Consider the following 12,288-nt stretch of genomic DNA (forward strand, 5'->3'; position numbering starts at 1 on the left):
AAATCTGCCCAGTTTCTGCCCCCAAACTGAACCCTGGGTCCACCAGTGCTCACAAGAAATGAAGGACTCTCTCCTCATCATTTTTATTCTCCTCCTGGGTGGATCTATTTCTCTCTCCAACTTGGAAAGGAACCTGACAGAGGCCCAGATGGCTCCCTGGTGGCACAGACTTGTCAGGTCATGGACAGGTGGATGATGCCTGGCTCTTGTCCTCAGGCTAGTCTGGATGTCAGGAACAACTGAAGACAACTTCTCATTAAAGCTAGATGCCATCACAAAGTGACCCACTAAGTGACTCCATCCATGGGGAGTGGACACCTCTCAACCAGCCTAGCTCTACAGACAATATAGAAAGAGAGTGTTCCCTGGGAGGGAGGACTGGGCAGAGGCATTGCCGTGCCACGAGCCAGCCAGCCTCCTTGCCCATCAGGGTGAACATCACACCCAAGCTTGTTACAATACAGATGCCTGACTTCACTCCCATAAGGAGGATTCAGGATGAGGGAATGGGATCCACATATCTAAATTCCCACTGGGTGACTCTGATACGGAATATTCCAGGAGCATAGTTCCAGAGACAATGATGTAGATCTTGAATCTGTGGGGAATCCGGATGAATGAGAGACCACAGGTTTCATCTACTCCTTAGCCTAGGACTAGAGCCTCCAGGAGTGCTGAGGAGGCATTAAAGGGACTTGAAAGAGGGGTCTGTCCATATCCTCCCAGGAGCAGGGAGCTACCTGGAGCCAAGTTGCTCTAGACGGAAGTTGTGGTCACTCCTGCAGGCCAGGAGATGTTCAGGTAGGAAGGTGTCTATTTGAATGGGGGAAGCCCTGGAGTTATGGTGGTGTCCAGGCTGTGTGATCTGGGGTGAGGATGACCAGAAAGGAGGCTAATGGGTCCAGAGGTGGGGAGAACCATTCATGTGGCCACTGATGTCACCCAGGATGGAAGGCATGGATCCTCAAGGAAGATCTCCGGGCTTGGTCTGGGCCCCAATCGTGTGATGGTGATTGCTGTGGGATGCGTGGCACAGGTCAGGAGAGAAGATTCAAGGGAACTCCGCAGCTTTGGGAGGCCAGATACTGTTGACTGCGTGATAGGGGCTGGAGATAGTCCAAGGACTGAAAGCCAGGCCGTTCTGGGGAACGGAAAGTCCTACTGGGGCAGGATGTGGCCGGGGCGGAGGCGGAGGTGTCTCCTCTCTGTGAGCACAAGGGGGGCCGGCAGAGCATGTCCGGTGTAAGTGTACAGTCCACTCGCTTGGCTCTGCCTCTCGTCCCCGCTCCCGCTGCGTCCCGCCCCTTCCCCAGGCTCGGGAGTAGAGTCTGCACTGTCCGCTTGTGGCAGCCCTTGCCCAGCTTCTTAGGCAGCTGTTGACCACGGTCACCGCGCGCTGGCGACCCCTGGCGGCGGGCGCCACCCAGGGAGCGCTGGAGGTAAAGTCCTGGCGGCAGCCGGACCTCCCCCGGGAATCCGTCCAGCTTTGTGCTGGAGGGAGCCCCGCAAGGGGACAGACCCACAGCCCCACGCGAGGTCCCGCAGACTCTGGCCCTACGCGGTGTAGGGCGCTGTTCCGCTATGGATGTCCTCCCTTCAGTAGGAGGCGACGCCCGCCAACAGAGGCAGGAGGGACAGCAGGAGCGGCGCGGGCGGCCGCTCGGCGGCCTGGTTGAGCTCGCACTGACAATCGCAGGTTCCGGGTTTGGGGGTCACTTTGGGGAACTCGGGAGCGCGAGGGCCAAAGTCCGGGACGGGGCAGTCCAGCCACTTGGGCCCCATGGGCTGCGGCGAGTCCGGTGCGGTCTTGACGCTGCCTTTGGGAAAGCGCCAGTAGTGGGCGCCCTTGAAGAAGTAGGTGTCACCTGTGGCGGAGGAGACCTTTCGGGCCTCTGTCCAGGCCTGCCCCAAGCCGCGCCCCGCCCGCCTCGCCCCAAGTCCCCCGCGCCGGCGACCTCCAGCCCTCTCCCCTGCGTCCCCCGACCTGTGTTGCTGACGGTGACATCGTCCGGGGCGGGGGGCGCCCCTTCCCAGAGGCTCAGGTCGCGCGGGTAGCCGGGGTCCGGGCTCCCGGCCGCCTCGTCGTACCGCCAGTACTGCTGGCCCCGGATCAGGTAGGTCTTCCCGTTGAACGGCCACGAGAACACGGCGTCCACCTCCTCGCCCGGCGGCAGCCCCAGCTCCGCCAGCGGCCGCGCTGCGCCCTCCAGCTGCCGCTCCTGGAACACCCAGAAGTGCGGGCCTGCAGGGAGGCAGCGAGGTCACCGGCGGTTCCCCCGGCCCGTCGGGGACCCGGCCGGCGGGCCGCACTCACCGCTGAAGAGGAGGATTCGGCCATCTCCGCGCCGGGCATAGGCGGCCTGGATGACCCTCACGTGCGCGGGCAGCCCCTCCCAGAAGCGGTGCAACCGGGCAGGTCGGGGCGACACCAGCTGTCCTGAGGGCTGGAGGCGCCAGAACCAGGGCCCTTGGGGCAAGAAGAGGAGGACAGGGGTCATGCCATGGTAGGAGGAACCCCGCTCGCCCCTGCCTAAAGTGTGTGGCATAGGAGGGCTGGGTCTTCCCACCCCACTAGGTGTGTGGGGTCCAAACGGAAATCAAGAGCAACTAAATCTAGGACGACAAGCTCCTTCTGGCTTGCCAGGACTTCCCAGTTTTTAGCACTAAAAGTCACACGTCCCAGGAAACCTTGAAGCCTGTGGCAGGGGTCACCTGAAGTGTATAGGGAACCAACTGTGGTGCTGAGGGAGTCAGGGACCAACAAAAGGGACTTACCTTTGAAGAAGAAGGTTTCACCCCGGATGTTGGCAATGGCATCAAAACTGCCCTCACATCGGTCAGGGACGGGTGTGGAGGGACTGGGTAGGAAAGGTGAGTGAGCAGAGGGCCGGGTTCCTCCATCCCTTACCCTCCTCACAGTCCCGAAGGGCAGGGCTCACTATCCCATCTTACCCAGGACACTGAGGCTAGGGAGCTGGTCATCCAGGTCACACAGCTGGTGGGGGACTCACCTGTCAGGGGGCAGGACAGAGGGCTGGGGAGGATTCAGGGGTTTCCTTGTGGGCTGGTCATTCGGGCTTTCAGGCACTTTCCCTGCAAGAAGAGTCAGACAGGTATGGCTCCCGGAGGGGCTGCTCAGAGGACATGGGAGAGCCACAGCAGAGCTGGCTCAGGGCAGGCCCCTCACTTGCCATACCATACAGTTGCTGCAGGCCATCACGGTCATCCTGGGACAGGCGGTACTTGTCAGGGTCACCCACTGGGCCCTGGTAGAAAGGTCTCATAATGGAGTTGGGTGCGGAGGAATGGCCCAGACCCAGGGCGTGGCCAAACTCGTGAACAGCCACAGCAAACAGGTCAGTCCCCTCGCCATCTGGGGAGGGGGAAAGGGAGGTTGGAACTGAGGGCACCCCACATTTGGAAAGTATGCCTGGGAAGTGGGGTCTGCTGGCCTGCAGGAAGAACCAGGAGACCCTTGGGAGGGGACTCTGGCCGCCTGTGCCTTGACCCCTTTTTGAGCCATGTTATTATTCCTAAATTCTTTCAGCAAATATTTTTGAGTTGCCCTGTTTGGTGGTGCTGACACTGGGTGTAGGGATAAAGAGACCCACAGAATGGACCTTAGACAGGTGTAGCCCCTCTCTTGGAAGGGAAGACTGCAATATAGAAGCTCGGAGCGGCAGGAAACCTGAGTGCCTGTAATTCTCTCCAGGAAGCCTTCCCTTGGAGCATTCCCTCCTCTGGGCTCTAGTCCATGAGCAGAGGTCCCTGTCCCCCATCCCATCCCCAGGTCCTCCCACTAACCTTCCCTTTCATTTCCTCTGCTCCTATTCCTTGCCCACATTCCCACATCCTCCATCCCCCGCTTACATCTCCCCTGCCCATAGCTTCCTCCTCCCTAGTCCCTCGGGTCCCCACCCCTTCACTCCTTGAACTTCCCCCATCTCCTCAGGAACATGGAGCTCCCTCCACCATGCACTCTCAGACCACAGCCTCTCTCCCAGCCTCTTCCCTGGGGATCCAGCTCCAGGGGCAGGCTCTCCATCGATCTGCCTGCCCCTGCTCCAGTCAAAGGCCCCGCCCAGAAGAGGCAGTGACAGAGACAGGCAACCCATCAGTGAGCACAGATTTCTGCAGATGTTGATTTAGTTTGTGGGAATCTCTAACCAGAGCTAGCAACATTGAAAGCAGGATTATTGGAAATGACCTGGGGAATTGAAAAGCAAATTTCTCTAAGCCCCTGAGGGCTGATAGCTGAGTCTGGGAGTGAAATAATCTGGTAAATTCTAGGAGGCCTCATTTATCTCTCAAACCTCCACTTCCTATCCTCATTTTACAGAGGGGGAAACTGAGGCACAGAGAGGCACAGGTAGGAGGCCAAGCTGGGATGGAGGTCAAGGGCCCTCAAAACTGCACATATCTGATCAATTTCCCTGTTGACTGCAGGTCTTCTTATTGCTCCAAATCCTTTTTTTGAGAAACTGGAGGAAGTTTGGTGTCTCAATCACATCAGTAACTTTGTTCTCTCACCTTCTTCCCTTGCCTCATCTCTCCTTTGGTTGCACAGGGTTTCTGAGCCAGGCGCCCCTTCCTGTACCCTTCTCACGCTATGCAGCTGAGGAAATTACACAACCGTGCAGGTCCAGCCCCATTGAAGTCCTGATGGGTATTGTGCAAGGGTCCCCACACCTCCTCTCCTCCCTGCTCTTGTCCCAGCAGGCAACTCCTCTTCCCTCAGCCTCCTTTCCATGTCCACAACCCCCCAAAGCTGTGACCCCATCATAAGTCCCGTCTTCAGATGACAGATGCTAATAAGCATACTTCCTGTTTCATCAAGACAGGCAGTCCAATGGATTCTGCAACTTGCCGTGCACCTGGGGCAGATGGTCTCATTTTGCCTAGGTCCACCTCTAGCCTCCTGCCCTACTCAGCAACTTCAGGACAAGGACAATGTCCCACCCATCTATGCATGCCCACCCCATTCTTTCTTTTGGCTAATTGCCCCCCCATGCCCATGATTCCCCCTCACCTCAGGATGCTCCTTGGATGGGGACCTGGCCTCCCAGGCACACTGCTCTCTGCAGTCCGTCCCTAGCCAAGTTCCTCAGTCAATAATCTAAACTCAGACCACTTCCCCAGCTCCTTTCACACCTGAACCCACTACAGTTTGGGATTCTTCCCCCACTAATGGAGCCTAGAGACACTAGATATGTCACTTGTTTCCTGGATTTGTTTGCTCTGGCCAGTGCTGACCACTTCCTCCTTCACTCTTGTTCTTCATCACCTTTTGGCCTGTTCTTTCTCCATCAATGTTAATTCCTCTTCCCCCGCCACCCACCTCTTAGCCATGGGGCTCTCCATAACTTGACCTTCACATTCTACACTGTCTTCCCGGTAAGCTGACAAACCCCTGTGGACACTAACTCTGCCCCCAGGCCCAGCTCCGATAAGGGCTGGCAATGCAGAGAGCGCCGCTCTGCACCAGGCTCTGAGCGAGTGAAGGGCTGTAGGTGAATTACTCATCTAGTGCACAAACCACACTGCCAGCTGGGACTACTCCCATCCCCCATTTCTCTGTTGAGGAAACTGAGTGCAATGTGGTTAAGTAACTTGTACACGTTACAATTGGAGAAACCCTGACTTGACTCAGCTTTAAAGTCCACCTGCTTGGGTTGGGGGTGCAGTCCAGTGGTAGAGCACTTGCCTAGCCTGCGAGAGGCCTTGAGTTCCATATCCACAACCCCCCCAAATAAATGAATAAATAAAAAATTTTAAAGCCACCTGCTTAATGCTGCTGGAGACTGCCTCACGGTCATGGACGCAGTCTCTGGCAGTGCCTGGGCACCAGCTCCAGCTGCCCCTTCCCCACTCAGGCTCCCCCAGCAGTTCACAACGACTGGTGAATATAGGTCTGGGAAGAGCCAGCCCAGCCCAGGCTGTTCCCACTGCAGAGTTCCTGGGGAGCAGTCTCCTCTCCAGCTGAGACCACATCCTTCCTCAGCTTCTCACCCTCTCGTCCTTCCCTTTCCCAAGTGCGTGCCCCTGAGAAACTGCTTGCATAACAATTTCCATCTAGGGCTCCACTTCCAGGGAACCTGACCTAGGACAGAGGAGCCCAAGTCTAAAGCAAGATTCTTGGTGCTTGTTGCATCTGCATGGATCATTGGTGCACGGCAAATACCTGTCCAAACCTGCATGCCTCCCACCTTGGGCCAGCCTGCTCCCCTCCCCCATGTGCACTAATAGTAGCAATCCCCCAGGACCCTGTGCTGGACCCTGGACATCATTCCACCCTCCTTGTCTCCTTTATCCCAGGAGTTAGCAAGATCTTTGCCTATCCCATCCCACCTGGTTTCCCTCAGATCTAACCCCACCCCATGGCCCACTTCCCTACTTACCTGGACCCTGAAGCAGCTTCCTGCCTCCCTGTCTCTCTCCACCCCCTCATATAGCCAGCAATATTTCTGGAATGCACAACCCTTTGATAGCTCCCATTGCCTTCAGAGCCCCCCTGTCCGAACTCTTCTACCTTCTCTCAGGCCCTTTATGATCTAGGACCTGCCATCCTATACAACCTCCTCCCCAAAGCCATAGTTTTGCCTTCTTGTCTCAGGAGTCCCAGTTCATGTCTACCACCCCAGAGGGGTGCTCCTGACTACCTGGCACTCAGCTAGCTCACTGGCTTGTGCTTTCTCATCGTGAGTTCCCCCTACTGTGTGCTCCAGGAAAGTAGGGCCTTGTCCTAGAAGCCTCTGCTGCCTGGTGCTCGGTGCATGTATGTAGAGTGAATGGAGTCACCCCTTCTAGGAGGCCACCTCTGAGCAGTCCTAGGCTCTAGGACTTCCTCTGCTGTGATTTCAGGCAGTTGTGTCACTGTGTGTAGTAACTGCCCATTATTCTTCTGCTTCAGCTGCTGACAGGGAGGTGGCTTGGGCTCTGTAAGTCAGCCCAGCTGACAGCCAGGTACCTGGTAGTCCTCTGCAGTGCTTAATTTTATGTGTCAATTTGGCCATGCCCTGGTGCCCAGGGGTTTGATCAATACCAGCCAGATGTTGCTGTGAAAATATTTTGAAGATCAGACTAACACCTAGTATCAGTAAAGCAAGTCTCTCCTATTGGGGTGGTCTGTGTCCAAACAGTTCAATCCCTATGAGCAGACTGAGGGCTACTGCCTAAGTTTCCAGCCTCCCCTACAAATTGGCCTTGTTCACCCCACAATCCTGGGGAGCCAATTCCTTACAATAAATCTACACACATGCATTCCACACACATCTTCTTGGTAATTTCTCTGGAGACCCTCAACTTATACAACCTCAGTTGATCAATTAATTTAAACCTCAGACATATCTTAAACCTGGGTTCCAGATCCAGAACCACAAAAATAAAAATTTCAAAAGCCCACCTGCTTCATGCAGCAGGCACTGTCATCAACACAGGCTCTGACTAGACGCCATTTCCCGACAGCGCCTGCGCACCGGCCCCAGTTGCCCCTCCCCCACTCAGGCTCCTGCCAGCAGCCCAGGCACTGGAAAGATGGGAGGTTTTACCTTGCGACCCAAAAGTCCAGATCTCCTCATCATCAAAGTGGGTGTCGCCGGAGATCGGGTGCTCCCCGGGGAAGAAGGCATGGGCCAGGGTGCCCCCCAAGCCATCGAAGGGGTAACTGTCCTGGTGGTAGGCCTGGGCAAAGTCGATGCGGATGTCAGCCTCCTGCTGCGGGGAGTTCACCTCCTGGAACGTGAGGCCTGACTCAACACCCCAGACGGTCAGGGCATAGCTCATGAGGGTCCGCACTATCTGTGGGGTCAGCAGGGATTTCTGGGGGAAGGACTGTACCCTGGGGAGAGAGGAGGGGAGCAGGTGGCCATGGAGGCAAGGGCAGCCATGCAACCCTGGAGCCCAGCAGGCAGGCCTAGGTGAGGGCAGGCCCCTGGACCTACCTCCAGGTCAGCGCTTGCTTCCTCCACACGCTGCCACTCAGGGCATAGCGGCGCCTGCGCCGCCTGACCAGCCCTGCGGCACCCAGCACGTCAGGCAGGGAGCAACGGGGCTTGCGCATGGTGGCTATAGTCCTTTTGTCTGTGGGAGACAGTGAGGGACAGGGTCAGCCACAGGAGAGCCTGCCCTAACCATGCACAGTTAACCCTCTTCATGGGGAGACCGAGGCTTAGAGGGGTTAAGAAATTCGCCGCCTACACTTCACACCTTTTCTCCCAAGTCCTCATGGGATGCCGATCAAGTCCCAAGTCCCCAGGCGAGCAGAGTCCCCAATCCCCTGTGGCAAGCCCAGGTTAGTCCCTTGGGAACCCCCTTTTTCAGCTCCATTCCCAGCCAGCACATCGTTTTCAGGGTTTGTTTGTGTGTGTGTGTGTGTGTGTGTGTGTGTGTATGCTGGGGATCAAATTCCTCATCTTCAAATTAAGGTCAAACCACATCTCACTGGTTGAGGTGACATAGAACTTCAGAAACACACAAATACCAGACCGTGTTCTAGGCTGTTCCAAGAGTGAATGAGACAAAGAATCTTTCCCTGTAGCTAGCCGACATCCTTAAGCTCCCTCTTCCACCCCATTTAACACCCCCCACCCCCAGGTCAGATTCAGAGGCTGGAGGATTGTGAGTTCAAGGACAGCCTCAGGGATTTATCGAGGCCATAAGCAACTTAGTGAGACCCTGACTCAAAACATAAAAAGAGCTGGGGGTGTGGCTCAGTGGTTAAGTGCCCCTGGGTTCAATCCCTATCACCAAAATAATAAAAAATAACTCCACAGAGGAGACCTCAGCTCTACCTCCAAAATACACATCCTCAATTCAACAGCTTCTGGCTACACCCCCACCCCTACTCCAGGCCATCTGGGGCCATAACCACCTCCTTCCTGCTCTCCAGGCACCCCCACCTCCATCCTCTGCAACCAAGTTTAAAACTGCAAGTCATATTGAATTGCTTTCCTTCTTCAAACCCTTTTCTGGTTTCTTATCACTCAGAATCAAAGCCCAAATATCTTTTGAGGTCCCTTATTCAAGTTCTTTTTTTTTTTTTTTTTTTTTTGATACTGGGGATTAAACCCAGGGGTACTTTACCACTGAGCTCTATCTACAGTATTTTTATTTTTTGAGACAGGTTCTCACTAAGTTGCTGAGAGTCTTGCTAAATTGCTGAGGCTGATCTGGCTAAGCCACTGGGATTTCAGCTGTGCACCACCATCTCCAATTAGACCTTTACCTAAGCCCTGCACGTTTCTTTGACTCCAGGCACACAGAGTTGTGCCTGCATACAGTCTTTTCACGGTTGGGACACTTTCTCCTACATCTTCCCTTGACTGGCTCTTCCTTTTTGTGGTCTCACATCATATGACATCTCTCAGAGCAGCCTAGCTGGGTGTGGTGGTAATCTCAGCTACTTGGGATGCTGAGGCAGCCTGGACAAAATAAAAAGGGCTGGGAGGTAGCTTAGTGGTACAGTGTCTGCCTGGAGTCCTTAAAGCTCTGGGTTCAATCCCCAACACCAAAGGGGGGAAAAGTGCCCAGCTCTGGATATTATAAACATTTTGTTTTCTTCAAAACACCACTAGATGAAACCATTTTGCACATTTATGTTCCTGATCTTTCTCTCTCTCTCCAGAATGTTAGCTCTGTGAGTGCAGAAGCCTATCTATTTCCAACACTACCTTAACAGTGGAGCCTAAAATAGACTAATAAGAGAACCTTAGTAAAGGTTCATTGAACCATGAGTGCCGGGCACAGTGGCACTCATCCGTAATCCCAGCTACTCAAGAGGCTGAGGCAGGAGGAGAGCAAGTGGCAGTCCAGACTAGGCAACTTAGCAAGACCCTGTCTCAAAATAACAAATAGAAAGGTCTGGGGATGCAGCCCAGTTGCAAAATGCCTAAGCTTCAGTCTCCCAGGGTGTTTGGGGGCTGGGGGAGATAAATGCCTGAGACCCCCCCAGGGCTTGTGGCTGGGATTTGAGCTCAACATCCTCTTGAGCTCCTGTGATTCAGGCTGCAGCACCTACCCAAGAGTCCTGTCTCAGGCAACCCAGCAAATCTCTGCATCACTTTGATGGCATCCCGCAGCTTCGCAGGGCTCTGCAGCTGGGCCTGGGCTGGATCTGGTTGTGGCAAGTAGCCATAGAGTCTCAGCCAGTCCTAAGCCATCAGAGGGGACAGATGAAGCCAGAAGCTCACCACCATCCTGGAAGCCCCTCCCTCCCAGGCATCCAGAGCCCAGATCCCCCAGCTCTGCGATGCTGGCCTGTTCCACTACCCCAGGTCCCCACCTTCCATCGCCCGGTTTGCCAGCCTTCGTCTGGACCCAGGAATTGAGGCACGAATCCCATTCCAGTTCTTTTCCCGACCTCCAATTTCGGGCTCCAAAACTGGCTGACAATAATCCGGGTCCCCAGACTCCATCCCCAGTTACTCTTTGGACCTTTGAATTGGGACCCTCCAACCTCCACACCCAAAAGTTCAGCCATTTCCCGGCTTCCCTCTCCCAGCCTCCCTCAGGATCCCAGGGGACAGCGGACCCCGGCTCACCACGCCCAGGCTCACGTCCTGCGCCGAGGGCTTAGCGGCATGTGCCGGCCGCACGAGCAGGAGCAGCGGCGTCAGGAACCCGAGTCCGAGCGCCAGCGACTGCATGGCGCGCTTCAGCCCCCGCAACCAGGGGGCCCGAAGGAGGCCTGACCCAGGTCGCTGGGACCTGGGGAAGGAGGCCAGGGGCCCAGAGAGGACTGCGCGGGGTAGGTAGGATGGGCAGGAGAGGGTTCAAGGTCCTGGGACGCACCTTAGGGTGGGAAGGGATGCCGGGCGGCGACAGGAGGTCTCGGGAGGATGGAGAGTCCCCGGAGGGGGCGAAGGCCAGGTGAATGTCAGCCGGGCTGCCTCTCGGGGTCGCGTGCGGTCCGGGCGCGGGGCGCGCCGCCCTCTTCTACCCCCGCGGCCCGAGGGCGGGTGTGGCGGGCGCGGCGGGGGAAGCCGCCGGCTGATCGCAGGTCCGGCGAGAAGGGCGGGCCAGGCGGCGGCCCCCGCCCCTCGCGGACCCGGGGACCCTCCTCCCGCTCTTCAAAGCGCCGGAGGAAGGCGGGACGCCCCGGGTTCTCCTCCCCCGGCCGCTGTCGGCAAGTTTCTCTTCCCGAATGGCGACGCCAGTGGGACTCCCTGGAGGGGCTCGCTTCTGCTTTCTCAGGACCGCGAGGGCGGGGGAGGGGAGGCCGGCCTCCCCTGCTCTACCCACCGCCGTCCCCGGGACCCCAGGCGGGGCGGTCGGAGCGCCCGGGCACTTCTGGGCAGCAGGAGGCTGGGAGGGAAGCTCCCTTCCCCGCGGGTCCGAGTCCTTCCCCAGCCCTCAGGGCTGCGCGCGTCTCTGCTCGGTGCCCGGCCGTGTGGGCTCCTTCAGACCCAAGACCGGCGGTGCTCGGGACCGCATCCCTCTCGCAGGCACGAGGCGTTTACATCCAAAACCTCCACGCAGAGCCTCGGGTCCCTGCGCGGTGCCCGCAGCCGCGGACGCAGGAGGGGCTGCGTGGGCGGCAACTGTTGGTGAGACCTGGTGCCCGACAGCCCAGGGCGGGGGCCGGCGGCTGAAGACCCCGCGGAATCGGGTCGCCAGAGGGCTTCCCGACCAGGGGCGGAGTCCGGAGTGAGTTGACAACTCAGTCCCGGGAGTGGCCAGGAGGGGGAGTCCTGAGGGGCTCCACATTTGTGTTTGTGGTACTGGGATCTGAACTTCACACATGCTGGTTAAGTGCTCTAGCACTGAGCCACATCCCCAACCCTTTTTATTTTACTTGGAGACAGGGTCTCGCTGATTTGCTGATGGCCTTGCTAAGTTGTTGAGGCTAACCTCGAACTTCCTATCCTCCTGCCTCAGCCTCCGGACTCACTGGGGTTACAGGTGTGTGCCACACAGCTGGCTTCTACCTGTATTTTAGACAAAATATTGAGCAGGGCAGCCTTGAAAGAATACTACAGCCTGGATGGTTTACACAGAAATTTATTTTCTCACAGTTCTGGAAACTGGAAGTCCGAGACCAAGGGGCCAGCAGGGTTGGTTTCCTGAGATTTCCCTCCTGGTCATCTCTCTATGCCTCTTCCTCTTAAAAGGTCACCAGTCACTGGGCCTTGTCACAAAAGGTCACCAGTCACAAAAGGCCTTGTTTTAACTTAATCACCCCTTTATAGGCCCCATCTCCAAATACAGTCACCTTGTCAGTTACTGGGAGTTAGAGCTTCAATGAAAGAATTTTGAGGGGACAGGATTCAGTTCATAAAGATCGTGTGTTCA

The 12,288-nt window shown here is 56.6% G+C and overlaps 1 protein-coding gene across 3 annotated transcripts; it reads right to left on the reverse strand.

The window, feature by feature from the left end:
• Positions 1 to 1,122: 1,122 nt before the first annotated feature.
• Mmp25 (matrix metallopeptidase 25) lies at positions 1,123 to 11,137 on the reverse strand. 3 transcript variants are annotated; one of them, XM_047533672.1, is made up of 10 exons: positions 10,539 to 11,137; positions 10,016 to 10,148; positions 7,941 to 8,079; positions 7,548 to 7,837; positions 3,197 to 3,373; positions 3,012 to 3,093; positions 2,776 to 2,858; positions 2,315 to 2,467; positions 1,985 to 2,242; positions 1,123 to 1,865 (listed from the first exon to the last, which is right to left on the reverse strand). In XM_047533672.1, the coding sequence occupies exons 1-10, from the start codon at positions 10,641 to 10,643 to the stop codon at positions 1,597 to 1,599; spliced, it is 1,689 nt and encodes a 562-aa protein (XP_047389628.1). In that variant the 5' UTR covers positions 10,644 to 11,137; the 3' UTR covers positions 1,123 to 1,596. The 3 variants fall into 3 exon arrangements, with proteins under 3 accessions (XP_047389628.1, XP_047389629.1, XP_047389627.1); XM_047533673.1 differs by having other exon boundaries at positions 10,789 to 11,136; XM_047533671.1 differs by lacking the exon at positions 10,539 to 11,137 and adding an exon at positions 10,280 to 10,493.
• Positions 11,138 to 12,288: the final 1,151 nt, after the last annotated feature.

Source organism: Sciurus carolinensis, chromosome 18 (assembly GCF_902686445.1).
Source record: "Sciurus carolinensis chromosome 18, mSciCar1.2, whole genome shotgun sequence".
NCBI classification, from domain to species: domain Eukaryota; kingdom Metazoa; phylum Chordata; class Mammalia; order Rodentia; family Sciuridae; genus Sciurus; species Sciurus carolinensis.